We start from the raw sequence: 25,831 nt of genomic DNA, 5'->3' as shown, positions 1-25,831 counted from the left end.
TTCCCTTTAAAGTTTTATTAAAGTGTAATGGTACAATCAATATTTATTTATTTAGTTAACCCCAGTAGAAAAATACAGTTGACAACTTGACAAAAATGGCTCTGCCTAGGACTTGAAGGTTTGAGTTTCTCCAACAGTCACGGGATGGCATGCTTCCAGCCGGGCTAAGTCCAAGCACACCACCATTCCTGCACACACAGGCGTGCACACAGGGAAGTCCGAGCAGGAAAAAGAGGAAGCTGTAGGGATTCAGGAAGAAGGCCAGGAGTATTCCCAGGAGAAAAAGAAGAATCAGGGTGGTCTCCTTGGTGGGGGCAGAATTACTAATTTACATTGAGGGTTTGCCGTGTGAAATGATTAGCGATTGCTGCAATTTTAAACATTGTAGAAAAGATGCTCCTGGTCTCCTTTCACCACTAAGGTGAGTGAAGCAGGAGGATACGGAAAAAGATTCAAATACTGAAGTGCGAGGAGCAGACCTCCAAATGGCTCAAGTTTTTTTGTCAAAGGTGTCGTCCTTTACATTCAGTGACAAACAGACACTTAGGTCAGAGGGGCAGAAGGAAGTCGGCCACATGCTGGCGGGTCCACAAACATGGAGACCAGCTTGTTGGCAGAACTCTCCCACAGTGAGAGGGCTCCGACCCACACAAGCAGGAGCACGGCTTCCTGGTCGGTTCACCCTGCTGCTTTCCTTCCGGAACACTAACTCTGATGAAAGACAGGACACATTCATGTTACAGCTCATCTTCCAGATGTTTCTGCTGGTAGGCGTCACCCGTCAGTCTTTCCTGAGCTTCCTTCATCCCCTGAACAACTGTGAAGTAAAGGTCGGGGGTGGGGGAGGAAGTATGAAGCAGAGCTTTAATATTTGACATCTAACAACCAATATAGATTTTTATGTTTTAGGAGAAATGAGAGGAGCATGGGATCTGGAGTCAAAATCTAGCTCTGGACTTTAGCCCAGGGAAGTCATTTCACCCCCGTGAATTTGTTTTGTGCTACAAAAATGTTAGTAGTTCCTTTGCTTTCCCTCCAAGATCAGAGCTGAGCCCGTCATAGACTGAACATGTTCACTTGACACTAGGGATAGAAAACGTCTTCCCACCACCTCCATTATACCTTCTGGATGAATGCTGCATTCATTTCCTCTCCTGTCAAGGTTACAGGTTACACCGATGTGTGAGTATGAGTGTGTACTGTGAGGGGAGACGGTCTTCACTGAACGAGGTGGTCATTTCTAGTATCAATTATATAGGGTAGAAGCCAAGTTCTCAGGCAAAAGAGAAACCTGGAAAGAAGGCCCTAGGCAGATGAGAGATGAAACCTCTTGTCTATCTCAGGGTGTGCTCTTGCAGATTTAGATTTCAAGGAGGGCAGCGCTTTTGGTACAGGCTCCCCACACAATGGCAGGCCAGGAGTTAAGTTGAGCCAGTCTGTGAATCTCAGAAAGGAAGCCTATAACCTCCTAAGAGCCAGGTAGTATATAGTCTGTTACTTACCTTCTGTTTTGCCTACGTCTTTAGGAAAAACAGGTTCCTGGGGCCCAGTGTCATGTTAGCTGAGCCATGTGGGATTCAGGCAAAGGTCTGTGTTCACATTTTGACTAACGTGTTAAAGGATGATGCCAAGGTAGAGATGGCAGTGGTAACACAGATGAAATTCCAAAGGAAAGGTGAATTTCCAGGGTCAAGATCTAGGGACCTAAAGCCCAGCTGCTCTTCTCCATGTGGGAAATTTCCTTTTCATACCAAGCTCCAGTAATCTGCACTTAGGTAAGGAAGATGTGATGGCGCAGCTAACCTCTCCAGATTGCTCTCCTCTCTTAATCTGAGAAATGAGTCTCAAGGACTCAAAACATAAAGTGATCGACAACCTGGTAGCATGGCAATGAGGACACATGGCAACCAAACAAAGAAGCCCCTTTTGCACACGGTAGGGGGAACTTCAGAGGGAAAACAGTGACAGCACCTGGCGTGAACCCCAACCCTACCTCCAGAATGGCAGCTCAAGAACTAGGGGTAAGAAGACATGACGGCCTCATGACTTCGACCTTCTTCACTTGTCTGTGCTGCTGCTGTCCTTCCTGGAACATGCTTTTTGCATTTTTCTGCTGGTTAGCCTCACTCTCCAGTCGGTCATCATCTCCTCTGGCAAGCCTTCAGGACTCTCCATGTCGGGCAACCACCACTCCCGACCCCCACTTTCATAGCCTGAAATTTCCTTCGCCCATCTGTCCATAGAGACTAATTCTTATCCTTCTAGGTCCAGTTAAAGTTTACTATCTATAAAAACTTTTAGACTTGCCCTGGCTGGTGTGGTTCAGTGGACTGAGTGCTGACCTGCCAACTAAAGGGTCACCAGTTCAATTCCCAGTCAGGGCACATGCCTGGGTTGTGGGCCAGGTCCCCAGTGGGGAGTGCATGAGAGGCAGCCATACATTGATGTTTCACTCCCTTTCTCTCTCCCTTCCCTTCTCTTAAAATAAATAAAATCTTTAAAAAACCCCACAACTTTTAGACTTGAGCAGCTAATAGTTACCACACTCCTGCTCTGAATTCTTACAATAGTAGTATTAATGCAGAGGGGAAAAAACTATGTTCTGGACTGAAATCCTGGCTCTGTGGTGTATCAACTATGACACCACAGACCAAGTGACCATCTCTGTGAGCCTCGGTTCTTCAGTTCCATGTGGATCAGTTTGCTTTCACGTGAACTGTAAGTAGTTAGGGAAGGAGGTAAGACTAACCTTTCTCCTTATTCTACACAGGATCCAGCCAAAAGCTAGTCCTGCAGGAGAGGCTCAGCTAACATTTTGAATTGAGTTTCCCATCATAGACTTTGTATGTTAAATTTATTAGCAACCCTCCCTCTTCTCTTTCAACATAACCATACCTTGCTCAGCACTGATGTAGAAATATTTGTAGCTGGGGTTTCCATTCTCATTGATAATTTCAGGGCGCACCTTGCCACTGGGATCTATTGTAGACAAAATGGCACATGGGTTGCAATAGTTACGAGAGGTGCTTCAAACTCTATAGCACACTAGGCTCTGGGAAATGAGACACGCCCACCTTTGCAGCCCATTATCTCACCATCCTACTCCCTGTTTATTCTGCAATCACAAAGAACTCTTTGCAGTTTCCTGAATGCAACACCCCTCCTCCATGTCTTGGCATGTGCTGTTCCTGTTATGTTCCTTTTGTTTAATAATGATGCAATTCTATATTTTTATTTGTATCCTCCATAGAGTCTAGCAGAATGCTGAGTAAAAATCAGGTAGGCATTAAGTATCTTTTATAAAATTGTTCCCAGTTAAGACATTTGTCTGGTCACAGTATTCCATTGCCTTTGCTGCACTATGGTCTCGAGGGTAGGAATTAGGGCTTATCTGTATTCTTATAATGCCTCAAATAATGCTGGACTTATAGCTGATGCACAAATTATTGTTGAATGAATAAACAGATTGATCAATACTCTGTTACAAAAGGAGTTAGTTCATGGGAAGAGCTTTCCTTCAGACTTGGGAGTTCTGGCACTCAGAACTCCCCTCACTCTCTCTTGAAACTGGTTTTTGCGTGTTTTTGTTTTTAGCCATTCCAGCATGGTTTCACTAGGTGGGACAGTGCTTTGACTCATTTCTCTCTCCTTCCACAGATTAAAATCTTTGGCCTTACCCAGGAAAAGAATTCGTGGAATATAACCCCCATCAGGGCTGAAATCTTCATCCTTGGGCTCCTCTTCGTCCTATTAAGTGTAAACCTTAAGTCAGATTACGTCTCCACTCTCCTCACATTTTTTCAGTGGTTTTTCCTCTCACTCAGCATAAAGCCCCTAAGTCCTTGCTTGCAGTGGTCCGAGAGGCCCTATGCGATCTGCCACCTGGGCACTCCTCAAACTTCACGTCCTACCCCTGGTTCAGCCTATTTCAAGCACAACAACCTGCTGGCTGTTGTTGTCATTAAATAAGCCCAGCATGCTCCTAACTCAGGCTTTTGTACTTATTTTAACCCTCTGCCTGGACACACTTCCCCCATTATCCTTACAGTTCACTCCCTTTTCTGCTTCAACTCTTTGCTCAAACATCACCTTATTTGAAAACTATCTTTGCAAACTACTGCCCCCGCCCTTCATCTTTAGCCATAGAGCATTTACCACCATCTGATGTCTGTTTGTCTCCCCATACTCAAGTCTCCATAGGTAATTTTGATGAGGGCCGAGAGTTCTGTTTTGTACTTTGCTGATTCCCCAAACATCACTGACTTGCACATAGTATTTCTCAAGTGCATGAATTTATGAGACTGATGTTTTAGCTACAGTTGTAAGTTGTAGCTCTCCCAGGAGATATGATCACAATTAGCTTTCTTTTTAAACATCTCCAAAGTTGGAGAATGATCATTAAAGACATTTCTGTTTCCTTTGAAAAGTGATTCTAACTTACCACAGAAAGTGGCAATGAGTTCATATGCATAGGAATCAAGAGTAATTCCGTCATTTATGGTGTGCTCCCCATTTTAGAAATTAAATGGAGTCATTTCTTCAGATAATGTAACTTTGCCTTGAGTGAGGTGTATCAGCATTCAGGCTGCCCACCAGTTATAAAATAATCCCTTAGCTGCCTCGACTTTTAACTGTTAATGTGTTTAGGAAATTTCTAGTACTATGTTTAAGTAAACATTATTCTATAGAAATTTAGGGCTATTAGTATCATCACAGTGCATCCAAGCATCCCACATTGGAAGGGTACAGCACAGCCAGGCCACAGTACCTCTTCTTATCATTTATTAGGCTCTACAATCCTGACTAGGCCACCTCCTTCAGGCCTAAGATGCTTTCTGTAAAATGGAAACAGTACAAATGGCCTAAAAAGCCCTTCTAACTCTAAGATCTGATATGCTGATTTGGGAATCTTAAGACCTGTAGTCTATGTGAAGTACATGAAGGACACCTAATAAATAAACAAAAAGGATGTCCATACATGCCCAGGACAGAGGAGGCTTCCAACTGAATTACATTTTGCAGGAACCTGCAGTCTGCATGTAGGACTTTACCTTTATATCAGCTACACAAAGATGTAAAAACATGTCATAATCATAGACTAAGAATGAAGAAACCTTAAAATTCAATCATCTTATCCAATCCCACTGACTCTAGTTCCTCCCACAAGTGGAGGCTGATGGCTTTCTACTGTATCCGATATAAGTCTTAAGAGTCAAATGCTAAACACATACATATTAAGGACCCAGCTCTGCTAAATAAGATTTTATATCATTAATAATGGTAATTCTAAAACAGTAAAAACTTAATATTATAGCAGAAAGGAGAAACTCTAGAAGTCTTACCTCAAGATTTACCATAACAAAATTATGAGAAAGCTCTGAAATTTCTTTAGACTCTGCAAATTTGGGCTTTAAAGCTAGGAGAAAAAAAAAGATTTTGTAATAGAAGAAAACATCATTGTTATCTATGTACTAAATGTACTAAACTCTCATTTGCTGAGCTAATTCATAGAACTAACCCTTAAATCAGAACATTTGAATTCTTACTTCTGCCACTTACTTGCATAGCTATGTAAACTCGAGTGACTGACTTCATTTCTCTGAAGTTTTTACCTAATTTATAAAATACAGAAAATGATATACAAATGAAGAATTAACTATTTGCTTTTTTATACATTTCAGTGACTTCTATTGAAAAAGGAACAGACACCTGGCTGGTGTAGCTCAGTGGATTGAGTGCAGGCCTGCGAACCAGAGGATCGCAGTTCGATTCCCAGTCAGGGCACATGCCTGGGTTGCAGGCCGGTTCCCTGAAGGCCAACTCCCAGCAGGGGACGCACGAAAGGCAACCATACATTGATGTTTCTCTCCCTCTCCTTCCCCTCTAAAGATAAATAAATAAAATCTTTTAAAAAAGAAAAAGAAAAAAGAAAAAGGAACAGACAATAAAGTAACAATACCACTAATGTATATATATAATTACACTAATTATTCACACTAATTTTATACTCCTTTTTCAACTAGGACTAAAGTATAGCATAACCAAAGAAATAAGTCTAACTGCAAAGTGGCAGGGAGGTATAGTAGAAAAAATACATGCTACAAAGTAAGATAACCTTGGGATCTAATTTGTTTGTCAAGTCCTCCAGGAAGACTTTCCTAAACTTCTCACGTTTCTCTCTGTACATTTCAGCTTCCTCTGACATTTACTGTCCACGTGACTACTGTAGCACTAATCTCACACTCTACTTATCTTCACCGCCTCACCTTCCAACCCCCTGCAAATACAACTGCAAATTTCTTGTGGGCAGGGAATCTGTCATATACTTCTTTGGCATTCCTTAAAGGAATCAGCAGTCACTGGGCCAAAGCCACTGCTCATATTTTTAAAATGCTAATATTTGAGAACACATCTGAGGTTTGATCATTTGTACTTACCTTTGCAAGCTCCACACCAGGACTTATGGATAATCACCATCAGGGGCAATCCACTTAAAAACAAAATGAAATAAGTAATCTAGCAATTCCATTTCTTTTTAAAAAAGATTTTATTTACTCACTTTTTAGAGAGGGGAAAGGAGAAAGAGGGAAACATCAGTGTGTGGTTGCCTCTCTTGCGCCCCCTACCGGGGACCTGATTAGCAACCCAGGCATGTGATTCCCATGTACACTGGGAATCACAGTCCAGACCCTTTGATTTGCAGTCTGGCATTCAACCACAGAGCCACACCAGCCAGGGAGCAATTCCACTTCTTCATAGCTATCCTACTAATAAAAATGACCAACTTATTAAGATTAATGGACAAAGACATTCATGTAGTATAATTTCAATTGGGAGAATTTCAAGACAACCTCCTCAGTAACATTGTAACAAAATTATTGATAAATTCAGACATTCCTGTAACCTTGCAAATTTGGGCTTTAAAGCTAGGGAGAGCTCTGACTGGTGTAGCTCCCTGGGTCAGGGCACTTGCCTGGGTTATGGGCCTGGTCCCTGGCTGGGGGAGTGCGAGAGGCAACCAATCAATGTTTCTCTAGCACATCAATGTTTCCCTCTCTCTGTACTTCCCTTCCCCTCTCTGTAAAAATAAATAACTAAAATCTTAAAAAAAGGAAAAAAAGGTAGGGAGAAAAGACTGTAGAAGAAAACATCAAATTTAAATGTTAAGGTTATATCATCACTGAAAATGTTAATGAAAATTTCCATTAGTATGTTAAATTAAAACCTAGAATATAAAATTATTATCTGTAGTTTGGTTTTAATTATACAAATATGTACAGGAAAAAGAACCCGAAGGAAATGTACCAAAACATAATAGCAGTTATCCTTGGATAGTGGGATTGTGGATTTTACCATATCTTCAATTTTTCTATAATTAAATGCAATTTTTATAATCAGGAAGTAAAAAAAGCTTTTTCTCTTTTAAGATAATGAGTAACATAATCCATCTGAACCAGTCTTAGTCAGTTGAAAGCCTAAGTTCTAAGGCTCAAATGACAACCTGCAAGAGGGTCCTAGGTAAGTAGCCTTCATCCAGCCACCGTATCAGCACACCAATACACACTGTAACACTACTGAATTGTACTCGTATTTATTATGTTTACATATCTCACCCACCAGACTTGGAGCTGTCCTAAGGGACTCAGCTGTTTCCATAACCCCTACATCTGGCATATAAAAATCATAGCAAATACATATATAACATTTACTATGTACTGGACACTATTCTAAATATACATAAGCCAACTAATTTAGTAAGTGTCAAATGAATTATTCAGCTCATCAGAAGCCTACTCCAAATCTGGGATGGATTTCTGCCTCTAATACTTGAAAAGCTTATAAAACAAATGAGGAGGGCAAGCTTAAGTAAGAAGTGGGATCTAAGTGACTTTAATAGCCAAAATACTACTTTTATTATACAACACTGTGCTATGTGCTTTGTATGCATTATTTCATTTAAATCTCTACAATAATTCTAAAATAGATATTACTAATGGTTTCATAACAGATATGATAAAACTGAGACTCCCAAGAGATTATATATTTGGACACATAAAATCTAGGTTCTGAAATTTACTAATTCCTAAGTCTGACTTCAAAACCAACGTTCTTTCTGGCCAGCATAGTCTACTCTAACTTAGAATGGCAATCCAAAATTCATGGGCTTATACTCAACTTAACTAATAATCAATTAACTTAGAATCAGAGAATGTAGGTAAAAGACTTAGAGCTTTCTTAGTCCAAACCTCCATTTCACACAGGAATCTTCTCTTATGTATCAGAAACAAAACGTGGTCCACATTGAGTGAAAAGCAAGAAATACGTCACCAACCAAAGCAGCCCATCTCTTTAACAGCTCCACACACTTGCAGAGTTTAGAATGTTTTGCTCTCTTCTTTCTCCCAAGCAAACTAAGCTATTAAGGCTATTTAGAAGGCTATTAAGCCTTCCAAAGCAGAGGCCAGCAAATTACAATCAGCAGGTCTAATCAAGCCCACTGCCTACTCCTGGAGAGCTATGTGATACAAATGGTTTTCACACTTTTAAATGGTTGAAACAAGCCTAAAGAATAGTATTTTGCAATGTTAAAATTAAATATAATTCACATTTCAATGTAGTTTTACTAAAACACATCCACACTCACTTTTTTATACTATCACTGCTTCTGTATTACAATGGCAAAGCTGATAAACTGCAACAAAGATGCTATGGTCCACAAAGCCTTTTGGCCCTTCGCTGACCCTTGTTCTAGTCAGTTCACATACTAATCCCTTTGTGAAGACTTTGCAAAATGACCTTTCAACAGCTAGGTAGTCCTTTCCTCCTCTGGGCTCTCAAAGCATTGTGTGATCACCCTCTAACCACCAACCAGCCCCTTACATCCTATAATCATCTGTTTTTTTGTCTGTGTTTCCCACCAAATTAACTTCTCAAGGACAAAGACTACCTAAATCATCTTTGAAAATCACAAGCATTGGTAAGATAGGTATCTATCATTTGTGTAATGAAATCAATGAAAGACAAGTTTAAAGTGACATTTGTCTTGAAATACAGAGTGAAGCACAAGTTACAAAAGTTATAATATAATCACTCACCTCTCACTAAACACTATCCAAGTAATATTTCAGTCTAAGGCACAATTGAAATATATAGGGATGGACAAAAGTAGGTTTACAATTGTAATAGAAATAATACAGTAATTAGTAAATAATAATATAAGAATAAACTTCCACTTACAACTATAAACCTACTTTTGTCTACCCCTGTATGTGTATCTAAAATGTTATATTAAATAGCCCTGGCTAGGTGGCTGAGTTGGTTAGAGCATCGTCCCACAAACCAAAAGGTTGCAGGTTCAAGCTCTGGTTAGGGTGCATATAGGAGACAACTGATGCTTCTCCCTCTCATTAATGGTTCTCTCTCTCTCCCCATTCCTTCCCCCAAAAGAATACCCTGGCATGAGGATTAAAAAGTAAATAAAATAAAACGAAACATTACATTAAATAAATTACATGAAGCCCTGGTCGGTGTGGCTCAGTTAATTGGAACATCACCCCCAACACCAAAAGGTTAGGGGTTCAATTCGTCAGGGCACATACCTAATTTGTGCATTCAATCTCTGGTTGAGGCGTGTATGGGAGGAAACCAATTGATGTTTCTCTCTCTCAAATTAATAAACACTTTGAAAATAATTAAAAATAAATTACATGAAGAACATTGTTACATTAAGTGCAAGAGATTCCAGCCAACTCTTCTAAAAATTTTTATTAGACAAAATAATCTAATGGTTATGTCATTCATTTCCACTAGAACCAAAACTTCCTAACGACAGAAACCAGTGGATTTATCTGTAACCCTATACCCCAGCAGAGGGTGGCAAAAAGTTTAGGTCCCAAAACTATTTGTGGTATGAAAGAAGGACCAATAGATGTAGAACCGTGCCATCTTCAGTTTCCGTTCACAATTGTTCTAAAACAATTCATCCATTCAGTCTGCTCTCCCACAATTCAGTTGGAGGAAACCAATGGAGTGTGGTATCTCAAAAAGAACCCAATCTAAACAAGCCCTGTCCACCTGAGCTCTGGCCTCTGGAGAAATTTGCCAAGGTCCTTTAAGTTTGTTCTCCTTTCTAGTCTCAGAGTATGCCCTAAACTCCAGGCCTGGCACAGAGGCATTAGGCAAAGGGTGAATCAGTCACAACAGTTCTGGTATCACACATAGATACGCTCTGAAGACTCTTGATTACTCTTCCCAAGGAGTATTATTCTCCTACAGTGCAGGAGAGGTTAGACAAAGAGCCATGGCTTTCCCCTAACCCACTACGGTTAGTGCAGGCTCTGGCTCAGATACTGCAGAAACATGTTGGCCAACTGAGGCAAGTTCTCATTGTTGGGATGCATTTTGGTGTAGGAAATAAACTGGCGTCGGAGGCGACTCAGTTCTGCCATGGTTAAGGGCCGAGTAAACCGAAGGTTCTCCGTGGCACCAGGAAGCTTAAGCAAGTCTCCGGGGACTGCACTCTTCTGAGCTTCCATCAGTCCAGCCAACACCTGGCTCGTGACCTGATCCAATTGGTGCAGAAAGCTGCCAGAGGCAAGGGGCTGAGACTGTGTAGACTGATGAGGTGGAGGAGCCCGGTTCTCAAACAGAGCAGCCCGGATCTCTGCCAGAGGCAATGGCTCCTCTAAGCCCACCAAGGTGAACAGGGGTCTGTCCCAGCGGTTCCGAGAGTCGGGAGCCTCGAAGCGCAGCACTAAAGCTTCCAGAAGTTCCGCGGGGTAAAAGGCACTGGACACATGCTTTGCAGATTTCTCAAGGTCCGGAGTCACGAGAGCTGAAAGATCTGGCGCCCTGGTTTCCTCCCGCTCCAGTTCCTTAGATACCTCTGCCTGGGCTCTTCCATTTACTATCGAATCCACTGCTCCCGATTCCCTGAAGAAACCGCTGCCCGCTGCCAGAGGTCTTCCCCTCTCTCCAGAGCGCGGCCGCCAACTCACACTGACGTTCTGGCTCCTACCGTCCTCCACGTCTGCCACCCGAGGTCCACGGTTCAGACAACCTGGCTGTACGCAGTAGATTAGGCACAATGGGGTGCGAGCCGCCCGCGCCAGGCAGTAGAGCTCATACCGGAAGCCCTTGATGTAGTTAAGCGAGTCAAGGATGACCACGTCGTGACGACTCAAGCGCCGCTCTACCGCGGCGCGCAGGGCCCCACGCAGTGCCTTCTCACGAGCCGAATCGCCGTACACTGTCGCATCCTCTGCGCCCAGCACCGCCGCATCGTCCACCACGTATACCGCGCGGCCCTCGGCCGCCAGCGCCCGGCGGAGCTCCTCTGCGCGTCTGCTCTTGCCGCAGTAGGGCAGACCACAAAACACAACGAGCGGCATCCTACCCAGGCGCAGCTGTGAGCAACCACGCGCGCCAACTTCCGGGTTGTCGGGAAGTCAGGCGCAACCCGGAAGCAAAACCTGAACTTCCGGCAACCATTGACGCTTAAAGGACCTCTGCTCTGTTGCTATGGGAGCTGTTCTAGCCAACTAGACCCAGGGTATTTTTGGTTTTTTAAAGATTTTATTTTTTTAATCTATTTTTAGACAAAGGGTAAGGGAGCGAGAAAGAGAGGAAGAGAAACTCTATTTTTAGACAAAGGGGAAGGGAGTGAGAAAGAGGAAGAGAAACATCAATGTGTGGTTGCCTCTCACAGCCCCCAAAGTGGGGGCCTGGCCCCACAACCCAGACATGAGCCCTGGCTGGGAATTGAACCGGCGCCCATTTGGTTCGCAGGCTGGTGCTTAGTCCACTGGGCCACACCAGCCATGGCTAAACCCAGTTCTTGTTCTCTCAGAAAGGAGATGGGGAGGAGAATGGGATCATGTCAAATGTTACAGGCCTCATGGGAATGTTATCAGCCTGCAGTCAAAAACCTGGCCCATTCATTTCTAATGAGGCGTTAATGTGTATTAAATATTGCAAAACAAGAGAAACTGTATTTAGCACACAGAAGACAATTCACAAATGCTAGTTTTCCTTCACTCCTTACACCCAGTGACTCTCAGTAACTGTTTATTCAATAACCATTTCAATCATTCAATATCTCCATATTTGGAGATTCAGAGATGAACATAAAACAGTTCCCCCATAGGAGATCAAGGGTCTGACTGGGAAGAGTTAGGCACCTGTAAGCAGAATAATATATACTATTAATGGGTGGTGGATAGATGTACAAAAAGGTTGGGTTGTAACAGTACTGAAAAGGGAAAAAAATGCCCAGAAAAATAGCTGAAGACTTTATCTAGAAATAGTCATTTGATTTAGAACTTGAAAAACTAACAGAAATTTTTCGTCTGGGTAAGGTTGCCAGATAAAATAAAGGATGCCTAGTTAAATTTTAATTTCAGATATACAACACAAAACGTTTTTAATATAGGTATGTCTCAAACATTACAAAGGGAATATTTAAACTGATCATTTGCCTAAAATTAAAATTTAACTGGGCATCTTTATATATATGTTTAAGATTTTACTTATCTTTAGAGGGTAAGAGAAAGAGAGAGGGAGAGAAATATTTATCAATGTATGGTTTCCTCTTAATCGTCCTCTGCTGGGAACTGGCCTGCAACCCAGGCATGTGCCCTAACTGGGAATCGAACAGCAATCTTTTGGTTCATAGGCCTGCGCTCAATCCACTGAGCTACCAGCCAGGGCTAACTGGGCATCTTTTATTTTTATTTGTTAAATCTAGTCATGTAGGTCTGAGACTCTGAACTATAAAGCTGTAGGATCTGTTGTAGCAAAAGCAAGCACTATAGTTTGCAGAAGTGTGAGTGTTTCTGTGCAGGTATGTGTATGTATAAAATAGGTGCACATACACATTGGGTCTTTTTATCTCTCCAGAACACTATAGTAGAGAACATTCAGGTCTTGGCTCTGCCCTTTACTAGCTGTGTAAACTATTGTCAAATTATTTAACCATTCTGTATCTCAATTTCCTCCCCTGTATAACAGTTTTTATTTCACAGACAGAAGTGACCTCAGAGGTTATGAGGATTAAATAAATTAATACATGCACAGCACATCCCTCCCCTACTCCACCCTTTTCTTCCCCTTTGTATCAGTGTTCTGTGCATAGACTAAACTTACTTGGAACTTAAGACTACTCAATTTGAGTAGGCAAATATGACTTTACTCATAAACTAGTAGGCAATATGGTTTACTGGTTGAGTGCAGGCTTGGAAGCCAGAATGCCTGTGTCTGAATCTTGGTTTCACCACTTACTAGCTGTGCTATCTTGGACAAGTTACTTAAGTGCTCTGTGCCTTAGTTATCTCCAAAGTGAAGATAACAACAGTGTCCACCTCAGAAGAGTACTTATGAGAATTAAATAAACTAATTCACATAATTCAACATCTGGTACATAGTAAGCACTTAATAGATGTTAAACAGTATTATCATTGTTGTTATCAGGTAATACTCAGTTCTTGCACTGCTTTGGCATGACCTTCACCTAAAATTAATGCTAAATTGAAGTCTGAAAAGTGTTTTACCACCATAAATAACCTAAAACCGTATCTTGTACCTGGCAGCTGCTTCTTTCTTCCCATCTTCCAGTGTCCTCCAATGAATATGATCTCCAAAACCTAGAAGGAAGAGTCTTATAAACACTCACACATGAACAAAGAGCAAAGACCCAAGAAAGAAGCATGGCATGTTCACCCATAAAAGGCTTTCCTCTGTCAAGAGCATGGTGTTCAAGTCCCAACTCCACCACTTTCTAGGTGTATGGGACCATGGACAGTCCCATACTTTAAGCTTCACTTTTAAGACCTGTAAAATGGAAACAATATTGCCTACTCATAGTTTTTAAGGAACTTAAATAATGTCTGTAAAATGCTTTGTAACCTAACACAGAGTATGAAAATAATACTGTAAGAATTAATGAGAATTTTCCACAGAGTAAACATAAAACAGGTTGCCAACGAATCATTACTAGTCGAAGACAATACAAAAACATGACTTTAGAGTCAGAAAGACATAGGTATGGATTCTACTTCCTATCAAATATGTGAATTTTGTGAATAAAGTAAGCTCTCCAAGTCCCAATTTCTTCATCTGTAAAATCAAGATAATAATACTTACCTCCAAGTGTTGGTGTAAGGATTAAATGAGACAGTATTTTTAAAGCTCTTCTTGTTTTTATTTCCCACACTTCAGCTAGAGTGGTATTTTAAAATCCCATTTGTGGTAAGTAAAAACTTTTCAGAGGCTTTCCAATGCTCCCAAAAGAAAGGTCTAACTCTTGTAGCAGGACTTACAAAGCCTTTCAGAATATGGCACTCGCCCACCTCTCCAGTCTCACTTTCCATACTTTTCTTAAAATCCTACACACAAAGCTTCTTTCATTTCTTTAAATGCAGCATGCACTTTCTCTCCTTCAGCTTTCATAATCACTGCTCCTTCTGCCTCTCCTTCTACCCTCACCTCCAATTCATTCTTCAGATATAAACCTAAAGGGCTTTTCTTCTGGAAAATTTTCCCTGATTTCCAAAGCACCCTATTCATGCCCAAGACGGCACCTCCCAGGCTGAACTGTAAAGGTTGGATTTGTCGTGGTCTCCCTCACCCCAGAGGGAACTCCCTAAAGGCTGGGACCATATCTATCTTAGTCCCTCCTGTTTCCTTAGCACTCAGCTCTATACGTGGCCAAAATAAGTGTTCTATAAAGTATTTATTGAGTATATGAATCTTATTTTGGCTATAACATAATAACTTAATTTTATACCTGAAAAATGTTAATGATCATATTAATGCTAGCTGTTATTTACTGGTCATCTTAAATATGCCTGGCCCACTACACCTGTTAATCTCATTTAAATTTGGCAATAATTTACAATAATACTCTTTTACTTGACCTCTCTAAACTTCCATTTTCTCATCAATAAAATAGGTATTAATGACCAGTAAATGAATGACAACTTTTGTTATTCTTTATAGTCAGGACTTCTGAGGTCAGAGAATTCACATAACCTGTACCAGGACACACAGTTGGTAAATGGCCAAGCTGGAATTTAACCTTAAACTTTAATGATTCTCACTTACTATACTATATTTTAGGCCTCTCTTTCCAAGGTATAAATTCAAATTTCCATCAGTGTTAACAGAAAAATAAATAGCTCATTGAGATTAGCATCTGGGGGCAGAATCCAAACTAACCATCATCCCTTTGTATTCCTAATAGCACGGGGTGGTGGCTAAGAGAAAATGGGTCACTCGCCCACAGCACAAAGTCTAACCCTAAAGAGTGAATGATTAAGTAAGAGTGAAATTAAGAAGATGCTCAGAAGAACTGGAAGAATTGGACCTAATGAGATCCCTACCATTCCACTTGTCAGTACCTACCTAAATGCAGGCAACTTGATCAAACTTGATCCTGCTTTGGCAGGATGCCAGACTAGACAGTCAATGAAATCCTAGATAAAACAGACTTTCAAAATGTACTCACAGTAATGAACACAAACACAGAGTAAACTAAAACCAGATGAGGAACCATGAGCAACAACCAAACGTAAGGCAAACAAACATCCATTATATATAGCAAAATGGAGGAAATGAACCTGAGACTCCATATTAGTCCACCGTCAAAAAAAAAGACTAGTGATTCCACGTCAATAGTACCCCCTGGTTTCCAGATTAATCAAATGCCTAAGCTTTCTAGAGAAAAACATAACCCACTTTGGGTCTTCAGGATAGCCAATGGTGAACAACCATTGCGAGCTCACAATCATATAGTTACCCAAATGTGTAATAAAAAAACAAGTACCACAAGCAAGAGTCTGCAGAACAAATAGATTTAGAACCCTAAGGATTCAGATATTAGAATTATCAACCACAGAATACAAAACTAACTATGCATGATCATTAAAGAAATAACACATGGAATCACAAAAATGGGCATGTAACAATACACAAAATAGGCAAATATGTAAAGGCACAAAAATAGAACTTTTAGAAATTAAAAATTTAGTTGTTGAAATACAAAATCAATGGATACATAATGAATGATTCCAACTGACATTCCAGAAAAGGCAAAACTATGGAGATAGGAAAAGGATCAGTGATTGCCAGAGGTTCATTGTGGGGGGGGGGGGGGGGGGGGGGGGGGGGGGGGGGGGGATGAATAGGTGGGAAAAGGAATTTTTACAGAAGAGAAACTATTTTATATGATTCCGTAATGGCCAATGCATCTTGTTATAAGCTAAATTGTGTCTCCCCTACCACATTCAGTATGTTGAAGTCCCAACCTCCAGCACCTCAGAATGTGACCATATTTGCTGACAGAGGTTTTTTTTTTTAATGGATTTGGTGACAGGCTTTTTCAAGTGAGGTCATTAGGGTGGACCCTAATCTAATATGTCCTTACAAAAACAGATTAGGATATGGGCACACATAGAGAGAAAACCATGCACAGACACAGAAACAAGGTGCTTATCTACAGGAAGAAATCAACCCTGCCAACCACATGATCTTGCTTGAACTCTAGGCCCCAGAATTGTGAAAAAGAATTTTCTGTTGTTTAACTGACTCTGTGGTATTTGTTACTGCAGCTTTAGCAGACAAATACACATGTCATTACGTGTTCATTAAATTCCATAGAATGTACAGCCCAAAGAGGGAACCCTAATATAAACCACAGACTTGAGTCAATTCTCATAAATTGTAACAAAGTACCACTAAATGTAAGATATTAATAACGGGAATCTGGGGGAGGGGAGGGTAGAGGGGTGAGAGCTTAAATGGGAACTGTGTTTTCTGCTCAATTTTTCTATAGACCTTAAACTGCTCAAAAAACACCTTTTAATTAAAAATAATTCAATGGGTAAGTTAAAACAGGATATTAGAGACAGATGTAGAAATAGATTAGAAGTTATCCAGAATGTAGGAGAGAGAGATAAGGAGATAGAAAATGTCAAGAAGAGGCCAAGAGATATAAGGCAGATGAAGAAACAGATTAGTATACATAAAACTGGAGTCTCAGAATGAGAAGCTGAAGGAAAAGGACATACTTGAAGAGAGAAAACACCCCGGGTGAGCCACTGGGTGACAGGAGAACAAAAATAGGAGGAAAATATACTTGTTAAAAGATGAAATATATTATATATTTTAAAATATATATATTTTAAAAATAAATTTGCATTTTTTAAATAAAGATCATGAGAATTTTCAAGAATGAAGATAAAAACAGGAATGTGTAGATACAAGAAGCACAATATATAACACCTCGGGCAAATGACAAAATCAAAATACAGTTAAATTCTAGTTGAAATGTAAAAACAGAATGTAGGGGGTGTCATGAATTGAATTGCCTCCCCACACAAAAGATCTGTGGGAGTCATGACTTCCAGTATTTCAGACTGTGACCTTACTTGGAAATAGGGTCTTTACAGAGGGGATACAATTAAAATGAGGTCATTGGGGTGGGCCCAAACCATATATGGCTGGTCTCCCTATAAAAATATGCGCCCATGGAGAGCACAGCCATATGCAAGGAAGGAGGTCTGGCACAGAGCCTTCCCTCAGCCTTCAGAAGAAACCAATCTTATCGACACCTTGATTTCAGACTCCTAGCCTCTAGAACTGTGACACACAAATTTCTGTTATTTGAGCCACTCAGTCTGTGGTAATCTGCAGCCCTAGCAAACTAATACAGGGGATAAAAGCAAAGGGAACTGCAATAAGCCAGGTTGGCAATGATGATGGTTTGGACCAGTTGTGGCAATAGATGGAGTAAGATACTTTCAAATTCAGATTATATTTTGAAAGCACTGCTGTGGATATAAGGTAAGGGAAGACAAGGATGAGTCTAAGGGCACGTGGAAGAATAGAGTTGCCATTTACAGAAATGGGGAAGAGAGCTTGGGAAGTGAGTTTTAGAAAGGAACATTAAAAGTTCAGATTTGTCCCTGACCAGTGCAGCTAAAGTTGGTTGAACATCAACCCACAAAGCAAAAAGTCGCCAGTTGGAAAGGTCAGGGAACACACAGGGCGCGTGCCAGGCAACCAATCAATGTTGCTCCCCCTCTCTTTCCCGCTCTCTAAAAATAAATAAATAAAATCTTCATAAAAACAAACTTTGGATGTGTATATGTTCATTTTGAGATGCTTACTAGACATCCAATTAGAGATGCTGAACAAACAACCGAGTATCTGAACCTGGAATTCAAAGCAGTTATGAGCATATGGATGTTATTTAAAGCCTGAGACCCCAAGGTAGTGAATATAGATGGAGAGGGAGTCCAAGAACCCTGAAACAACCCCAGGTTAGGGAGGAGAAAAGAACCTGCCAAGGCCATGAGAAGGAACTGCCAGTGACAGTGACAGAAAACCAACAGCATGTGGAGACCTACATTTCAAGTATTTCAAAGGTGCTTCCAAGAAGGGAAGGTGATCAACTGACTTGAATATTCCTTTTAAATCGGAAATGATCACTGGATTTAGCAACTGAAGAACAATGCTGACCTTGACAAGACCAGTTTCAGCAGAGGAGTGGGGGTGAAAGCATGACTGGAGCACATCAAGATGGCCCAGGGGAAGGACTAGAGAACTAGTACGTAAACTGTTCCAAGGAATTTTACTGGAGTTGGTAAGGGGGGGGGGGGGTTGCTAAAGGGAGTTATGAGTTGATGAAGGGTTTTAATTCAATGGGGAGGTGAGTATAGGATGTTGAAAGTTGATAGAAATGATACGATAATGGTAGAAAACTGATGGTACAGGACAAGAAGGGAAAGTAGAAAATATCTTGAGTAGCCCTGGCTGGGTAGGTCAGTGGGTTACAGCATCATCCCAATATGTCAAAGTTCTGGGTGTGATTTCCAGTCAGGGTACCTACAAGAAGCAACCACTGAATACATAAATAAGTGGAACAACAAATCAATGTTTCCATCTCTCTGTCTCTCATCAATCAATCAATCAATCAACACATCTTGAGTAGGTGAAAGCACATGTGATTTAGTACTCAAGAAGAGGGATTAATTTTTGTTAGGAGCACAGCTAGTTTATCCAATAAAGACAAGAAAGGAAAAATACATGAACACTTGTGCTAGAAGGTAGGTAAATGTAGTGGTGCAATTTTTGAAAGGCCTCTTTTAAGTCCTTCTGCCTTCTATTAAATAGGAAACATGGTCACCAGCTGAGGACAAGGAGGGTGGAAGAAGTACTGGAGGTCTGAAGAGACTACACAGGAAATATAAAATAGTCCTTCAGGGGAGAAGAACCAGAGAAACTAAAAAATAAACAAAGGGCAAGTTTCAGGAAGGAACTGATTCCGGAAGAAAGCCTAGATACAAAGAACAGTAAGCAAATAAATTGGCGAATGTGTAGATAAATCTAAACATTATTCATATAAAAATAAGTAATACTCAATTTGTAGAGTTTTAGAAAAAGGCAGAACAAAAGCACTAGACAACTACTGATAAGAGGAAGTGACTGAAGGTGAAATGTTCTTAATAACATTAAGATATTAATGTTAGATTTTGTTAAGCATGCAAGTAAAATTTCAAGTGCAACCACTAAAAGAAAAGAACTAGAGTGCCCACCTTCAAGATAACAAAAGAGATAAAGCAAAATAAGAACAACCAAATACTCAATCCCCCAAGAAAGGGCACAAACAGAGAAAAACGCATAGAAAAAACAGTAGCAGTAGAAACTGGATGAAAAAAATAAGACCAGCTCTGTCAATAATTGCCACAAACTTAATAAGAGGACTGAACTTGTCAGAGTTAAAAGACAGAAATGGTCAGATTTTTTAAAACACTATATGATGTTTAGAAGAGCACTTAAAACAGAAGGACTTAAAAAGTCAAAAATAAAATTATTGAAACATTTATACCAGGCAATAGCAGCCCAAAGAAAGTCAGGGAAGCTAAATTACTATCAGGTTAGTTAAAATTTCTCCATAAACTTGGGCTACTCAGAAGCTAGCTGACAAAACTTACAGTCACAGCAGGTTATTACTAAGAGAATCTCTAGGGCAGGGCAGTTCAACAGAACATTCGTCGATGATGGAAATGTCCTGTATCTGCACTGTTCAATACGGCAACCACAAGCCACAGGTGGCTGGTGAGTACTTGAAATGTAGCTAATGCAACTGAGGAGCTAAATTTTTAATTGTATGCATTTAATTTTAACTAATTTAAAATTTAAATTAATTAAGAGTGACGTGTGGCTAGTGCTACTTACATTGGACAGTGCAAACTTGAGATCAGTTAGCCCAATCGTCTCATATTACAAAGGCCTAGAAAAGAGCAGAACCTATCCAAACCACAAAGGAAGCTACAACCAGAATCTAGGTTTCTTGGTTCCCAGTTAACATGCTCTTCTGGTACCCCAGTACTTCCTTTAACTGCCTTACCTCGTTATCCCTAAGAGTAAGTGTAGAGGTGTAATTTGAAGCAGTTCACTATATGTACAAAATGTCTCTGAAAATTTATATTAAAAAGTAACTGGAAATTCCCATAACAGGAATAATCACCACCATTACTTCTTGAATTGTTACTTTATGTGATAATTACAACAAAATAATGACAACTAACATTCACGTGGCATTTATTACATGTCAGGCACTGTTTTATGTGCTTTTACATGTATTGACTTTAATTCTCACAATAAATTTATGAGGTAGAAACTCTAATTATCCCCATTTTACAAATATGGAAGTTGAAGTTTATAGCTTGCTCAAGGTTACACTGCCCATAAGTGGCAGAGCTGGGATTAGAACCTAGATGGTGGAGTTCCAGAGACTGGAGTTTAATCACTTGCACTACTTTACTGCCTCTCTAGCAAAAACAAAAGGAATAAATGGATGAAGGAATGTGGCTCCACCCAAGCAGAATGAAAACACTGTCTTCAGATCTGGAGAATCTAGGTCCTTTTGTTTCCTTTCAGAAATAACTTGAAAGCACAGAGTGTTTATCTAGTTACTAAAACCACCTCCTCCCCAGCCCCACCCACCCTCATCTGCTGCCAACGTGTACATCTGAAGAGAGTCCAGTTACCTAACATGTCACCTGCACAGCCACTTAATTTATGCCAGTTATCTGCAAAGTGAGCTGAAGGCTCCCACATCAGCAACTCCTTCCCTAAGACCATTACTTTTTTAAAAAGAGGAAAAATAAGGAAAGTGACCATTTCTAAACACAGCATTTACCTCAGACTTCCTTCACCCAAAAATTACGTTCATGAGTGTAAACTAAAGACATCAGGAGAGCATTTCTACCCCCTCCCAGCTGGCAAAAGGTCAAGTGTCAGAGCTGGCTGCCAAGCCTCTAAAATAGGGAACACTGTACCTGAGAGATAAAATAACACAGTGGTTAAATAAAAGTCTGTCTGTGGTCAAACAGACCTGCACTGGAATTCTAGTTCAGCCACTGTTTTCACGAATGCAAAATACGGCTCTCACAACGTATCTATTCCATAGGGTTGTTGTGAATAGGATGCAATGTAGAATGTAAACACTGCGCATGTGTCAGTGCCAAATTTTTTCTCTGGAGACTTGACATTTCTGTTTCAGGAGGACAGCACGTGAACTGTCCCCACTGAGAGCTTCCTCATTTCAGCTCTTAAGCCTTTAAAGCAGTTTCTGCATTCAGAGGCAGGAGTGGTGTGCTTGTTAAGAGCACTCTGGCTCTGGGCTTTGCAGCCCACACTTACTGGCTTTGTGACTCCTCTGCCCCATTTTAGGCTAACTGCGAAATGGGAACGATAATAATATTACCCATCTCAAAGTTTACTATGAGGATTAAGCCAGCAAATATGTAAAAAATGTACAGACCAGTGCCTGGAATATAGCAATGTATGGTAAATGTTAGTCATTACACTTTTTCCCATGGGGATATAGTCCAAACTTTTAGCAAATGGAGAATAACAAAATTATTGTCCAATGTTGGAGCCAGAAGAACTCTTAGGAATCATTTCTGATTCAACTCTCTTATTTTGTAAATAGTACCCAGGGAAGACCACAGCAGGCTACACGTTCTGACCAGTATTAAAACCCAGGCCTCCTGATTCCTACCCAGTGCTCACTCGCACCACACCACTGCACTTCCTCTCCTTTTGGTTATGGGACGATGCTCCAACCAACTGAGCTACATGAGCCAGGGCATGCATGCACTTCCTCTTCTTAATGAAAACACGCCGTCTCTCCTGTTTGCCAACCACCAGGCCAGCTTCTGGAATGAGCCCAAGCTACCTACACATCTGGGACGAAATCTTACTCATTAAGATTTTTGTGAACAACTGCCATCAGGTGCGCTTTTTTGGGAGGCGGAGTGGGTAGGCTGTAATTTATTTCCCAAGAATCCATACCCAAGAATTACTAAAAAAAATGAAAGTTTAAAATATTAATTCCTTTCAGGAGCAATAAATATTCTTTGGGATGCCTAATAATAAGCATTACCTAAATACTTTCCAAATTTGTAACACAATATTAAGAGCCTTTTGCTTTTTAATCATCACAACACAGTCCCCCTGCCTCAAGCTGACCTCCTAGGTGATCCTAGTTACTTGGTGTCCCTTGCTCACAGTGTCATGTAATTGCCTCCTTACTTGACAGTCTTCAGGCTACCTCCCATTCCACATGCTCTTCTTACAACGTGAACTCAACATTTCCCTCTGTGGGGGTGGGAAGGTTAATGTCCCTCCCCCTCGAACAGGCCCAGACAGAGTATAGTGAAAGTGATGCTATGTGACTTGTAAAGCTAGATGATAAAATGCTACACAGGCCTGGCCGGGTAGCTCAACTGGTTGGAGCATCACCCCACACACCAAAAAAGGTTTGATTCCTGGTCAGGACACACACCTAGGTCATGGTTCGATTCCAGTCTGCATATGGGAGGCAACCGATTGATGTTTCTTTCTCTTTCTCTAAAATCAACAAACATATCCTCGGGTGAGGATTTTTTAAAATGCTATGCATTTCCATCTGTTTTGGGGGGCAGCCACTCTTGAAATCCACCTCTTACTGTGAGGAGGCCCATACTAGCCCTTGAAGAAAGACCACACAGAGAAGTAACCAGCAGCTGAGGCCCCAGACATCATGGAATGGAATAAGAGACCTTCCCCACTGGGTCCTGTTTAAACTTCTGACCCACAGAATCATGAACATAATAAAATGACTTCCTTATGCCACTAACTTTTGGGGTAGATTATTATACAGAAACAATAATTGGAATAACCGCACACACCTTCATGTCTAACAAAGAATAAAAATACTGAATACATGACTCCAAGCAGTTTCCTATACCTAACAGAATAACTGGAACAGAGTAAATTACTTGTTGATGTCTAAGGTAGTTAATATTATGCCCATTATTGTAGATGAAGAACGAGGCTTGGAGAAGTTAAGCAACTTGCTCCAGGGCTCTTAGCTAGTTAGTGGCAGAATAAATTGAAACTCAGATCAAAACCCACACTACTAACATTACACTCTGTCTCCCTTGGTACTTACAATTTTAACATTAAAGATACAGTAATCTGTTTTAAAATAGGGTGGTCAGTATTTAAAACATTCTGGCCCAGTATAGTTTACCATGCAATTTTATCACTGGGATGGAAACCCACGTACCACCTCAGAGAAACAATCCCTGACCCTCCTAGTTCAAATAATGACAGTTCCCTCAGTCTTTCTAGCCTTTGTACTACATTCCAGATGCATTTTCTTTCTAGCACTGATCCTCAGCTGAAATTGTCTTATTAATTTGTTCATATGTCTACTCTCTCTCTGAGTTGAATATAAGCTTGTGAAAACAGGAGTGCCCAAGACAGTGCCTGGAAATATGATAAGTGATCAAAAATTACTTACTGATTTAAGGAGTGACCGTATTCAGGCACACTGAGTGTCCACCCAAGCTCATCACATACCAATAAATAGACAAACAGGAGGATAAGAGAAAAATAGAATTTAAGACAGCAGCAGAGTCATTCCATACAGTAAGGTCAGTACAAAAAAAAAATGGAAGGGGAGGGGACTCAATGGGTGATGGTGGGTGAGTTATATCACTCATCCACTTAAAAAAGCATAAACCCTGGGTTCCAATGAAGATGTAAGTAATGGGATGGAGTAGGGAGGTCACATCTCTTATCTTCCCTTTATAAACACTGTCCCATCAGCCCTCAAAAACAATTAATTCTCTTCAGAGATACTGACTGAATCACAGGAGGGATGATTGTTGGTGACCCAACATTAGAGCTATCCTCCTTTAAGCCCTTCCTTTTGCCCCTCTTCCTGGAATGCAGGTGCTGTTCCCCCCAGGGCAAGGAGGAAGCAGTAACCTAACTCAAGGAAGAGGGTAAATTGGAAAATCTTCAGACCCAAGGCTCTCTGGATGTGCAGGTCCCCAAAGGCCCTATTTCTCCTAGCAGTAAAGGTGGCGGTCCCGTAGGACCTACCTACAAAGCGCTAAGCACTACGATGGGCTAGGGCCATTCTTTACCCTAAGCCAAGAACAATTTCCCCATCAAAGCATTCCCCAGACCCGCTACTCCCTACCCTTAGAAATCTTCTTCAAATTCAGGAGCGGTGGGAGAAGATAAAAAGGAATCTGGTGTGACCCAAGAGATAGTACGGGAGAGGGGAGGGGTCGTGTTAAGACGAGCAGAGGGTTGTACTAGGCTGAACCCCAGAATAAGTAAAGATTAAGATAAGAACGTGGTCTGACCCTTTCCAAGCCCAGTATGTCCATCAGAAGAGGTGACCAGGAGCAGGAAACTGAAGCCCAGCAAACAGGTGGCCCCGAGACCAGGCCGCAGCTCCATGGTGGTGTGAGGGGCCACCGGGTTAAGCAGACGAAGGTTTGGATTCCTAGTAGAAGGGTCGCGCCGGCTCCCAAGTGCGGTTCAATTCAACCCCCTGAGTTCCCAGATTTTTTTTTTTTTTTCCTAACCTTAAAGGAAGTGATGTTAAACGGATGTGGGTGGTGCCTCCGAGGTCCGGATTGTGACCCAGTGAGTTTAAAGGTGCAGATCACGTAAAAAGGTACCGATGTTGTTCTCAAGCGCACGTTGCTTCCCCTCCCCCACCGTCGGGATTCTGGCTGTTCACCCGGGGCGCCTAGAGGGGAAAAGGTGGGCCGATATAGTGGGGGATAGTGGGGGGTGGTGGGGGTGGGTAGGAGGCTTCATTGAACAGTTTCTCTTTGCGTCCTTCAGCAAGCTAGCCCCGCCCCCTAGGACAGCTGCATTTAATATTCACAGTGCAAATTCTTTCCTTTTTTCTGTCTTCTCGTGACGCAAATTATTGATCGCCGAAGTCAGCCGCTCCAAACAGATTGTCCCCTAGCCCCATCACTTCCCCCGCCGCAAATCTAAGTCTAGACGACCGGATTTCATTCTTAGGTTCATGCTTAGGTCTCCCGTAGACCTGGGAAACCTGTTTGGGGGTACTTGGTTTCCTTGTTTGCAAGAATGCCCCTTGCTGGAGAAGCGCTGGACCTTATTTTCCTTCCAACCTCAGTGCTTCCATCAGGGATTATGCAACTAACTCGTGCCAGCTCCGAGAAAAACAAAACTTGGTACCTTATTGCAAAACTGACCTAGCTCTTGAGTGAATCTGGACATAAGGTTACTTCAGGCATTTAAAGTGTTAGCACCCCTTTCAAAGCTCCTTCTGGTTAAATCTACTTGTTTTTAAACTTTATGGGTTGAATATTTCTCTTCAGTTTTTCTCTCTGATGCATAACTGGTCAAACTTCCCGTCTCTTCTCCTGAGCGAAGACGAGTTCGACAGTATATACTTAACGACTAGTAAAAAAGTCTGACAACGTACAGACGCAAAGAAAAA

The 25,831-nt window shown here is 41.2% G+C and overlaps 2 protein-coding genes across 2 annotated transcripts; both read right to left on the bottom strand.

The window, feature by feature from the left end:
• TXNDC12 (thioredoxin domain containing 12) lies at positions 1–24,941 on the bottom strand. The gene is made up of 7 exons (XM_037043289.1): positions 24,711–24,941; positions 13,580–13,640; positions 6,438–6,490; positions 5,343–5,416; positions 3,678–3,747; positions 2,896–2,979; positions 1–817 (listed from the first exon to the last, which is right to left on the bottom strand). The coding sequence occupies exons 1-7, from the start codon at positions 24,805–24,807 to the stop codon at positions 738–740; spliced, it is 519 nt and encodes a 172-aa protein (XP_036899184.1). The 5' UTR covers positions 24,808–24,941; the 3' UTR covers positions 1–737.
• KTI12 (KTI12 chromatin associated homolog) lies at positions 9,751–11,478 on the bottom strand. Its single transcript, XM_037043288.1, has one exon. The coding sequence runs from the start codon at positions 11,388–11,390 to the stop codon at positions 10,326–10,328; it is 1,065 nt and encodes a 354-aa protein (XP_036899183.1). The 5' UTR covers positions 11,391–11,478; the 3' UTR covers positions 9,751–10,325.
• Positions 24,942–25,831: the final 890 nt, after the last annotated feature.

This window comes from Sturnira hondurensis, unplaced genomic scaffold (genome assembly GCF_014824575.4).
Source record: "Sturnira hondurensis isolate 20B ecotype Veracruz unplaced genomic scaffold, ASM1482457v3 Scaffold0004068, whole genome shotgun sequence".
Taxonomy (NCBI): domain Eukaryota; kingdom Metazoa; phylum Chordata; class Mammalia; order Chiroptera; family Phyllostomidae; genus Sturnira; species Sturnira hondurensis.
The sequence above is the reverse complement of the archived record's forward strand: the minus strand, read 5'-3'. Positions and strand labels throughout refer to the sequence as shown.

Bases quoted from the DNA above. Each gene is read 5' to 3' on its own strand.
- KTI12 (XM_037043288.1), bottom strand. From the start codon at position 11,390: ATGCCGCTCGTTGTGTTTTGTGGTCTGCCCTACTGCGGCAAGAGCAGA.
- TXNDC12 (XM_037043289.1), bottom strand. From the start codon at position 24,807: ATGGAGCTGCGGCCTGGTCTCGGGGCCACCTGTTTGCTGGGCTTCAGT. The intron at 13,641-24,710 runs GTCAGACCACGT...TCTTCCTTCTAG, and splicing joins ACATACTGGGCTTGGAAAGG to GTTTTGGAGATCATATTCAT. The intron at 6,491-13,579 runs GTACAAGATACG...TTTGTTTTTAAG, and splicing joins AAGAAAGAAGCAGCTGCCAG to TGGATTGCCCCTGATGGTGA.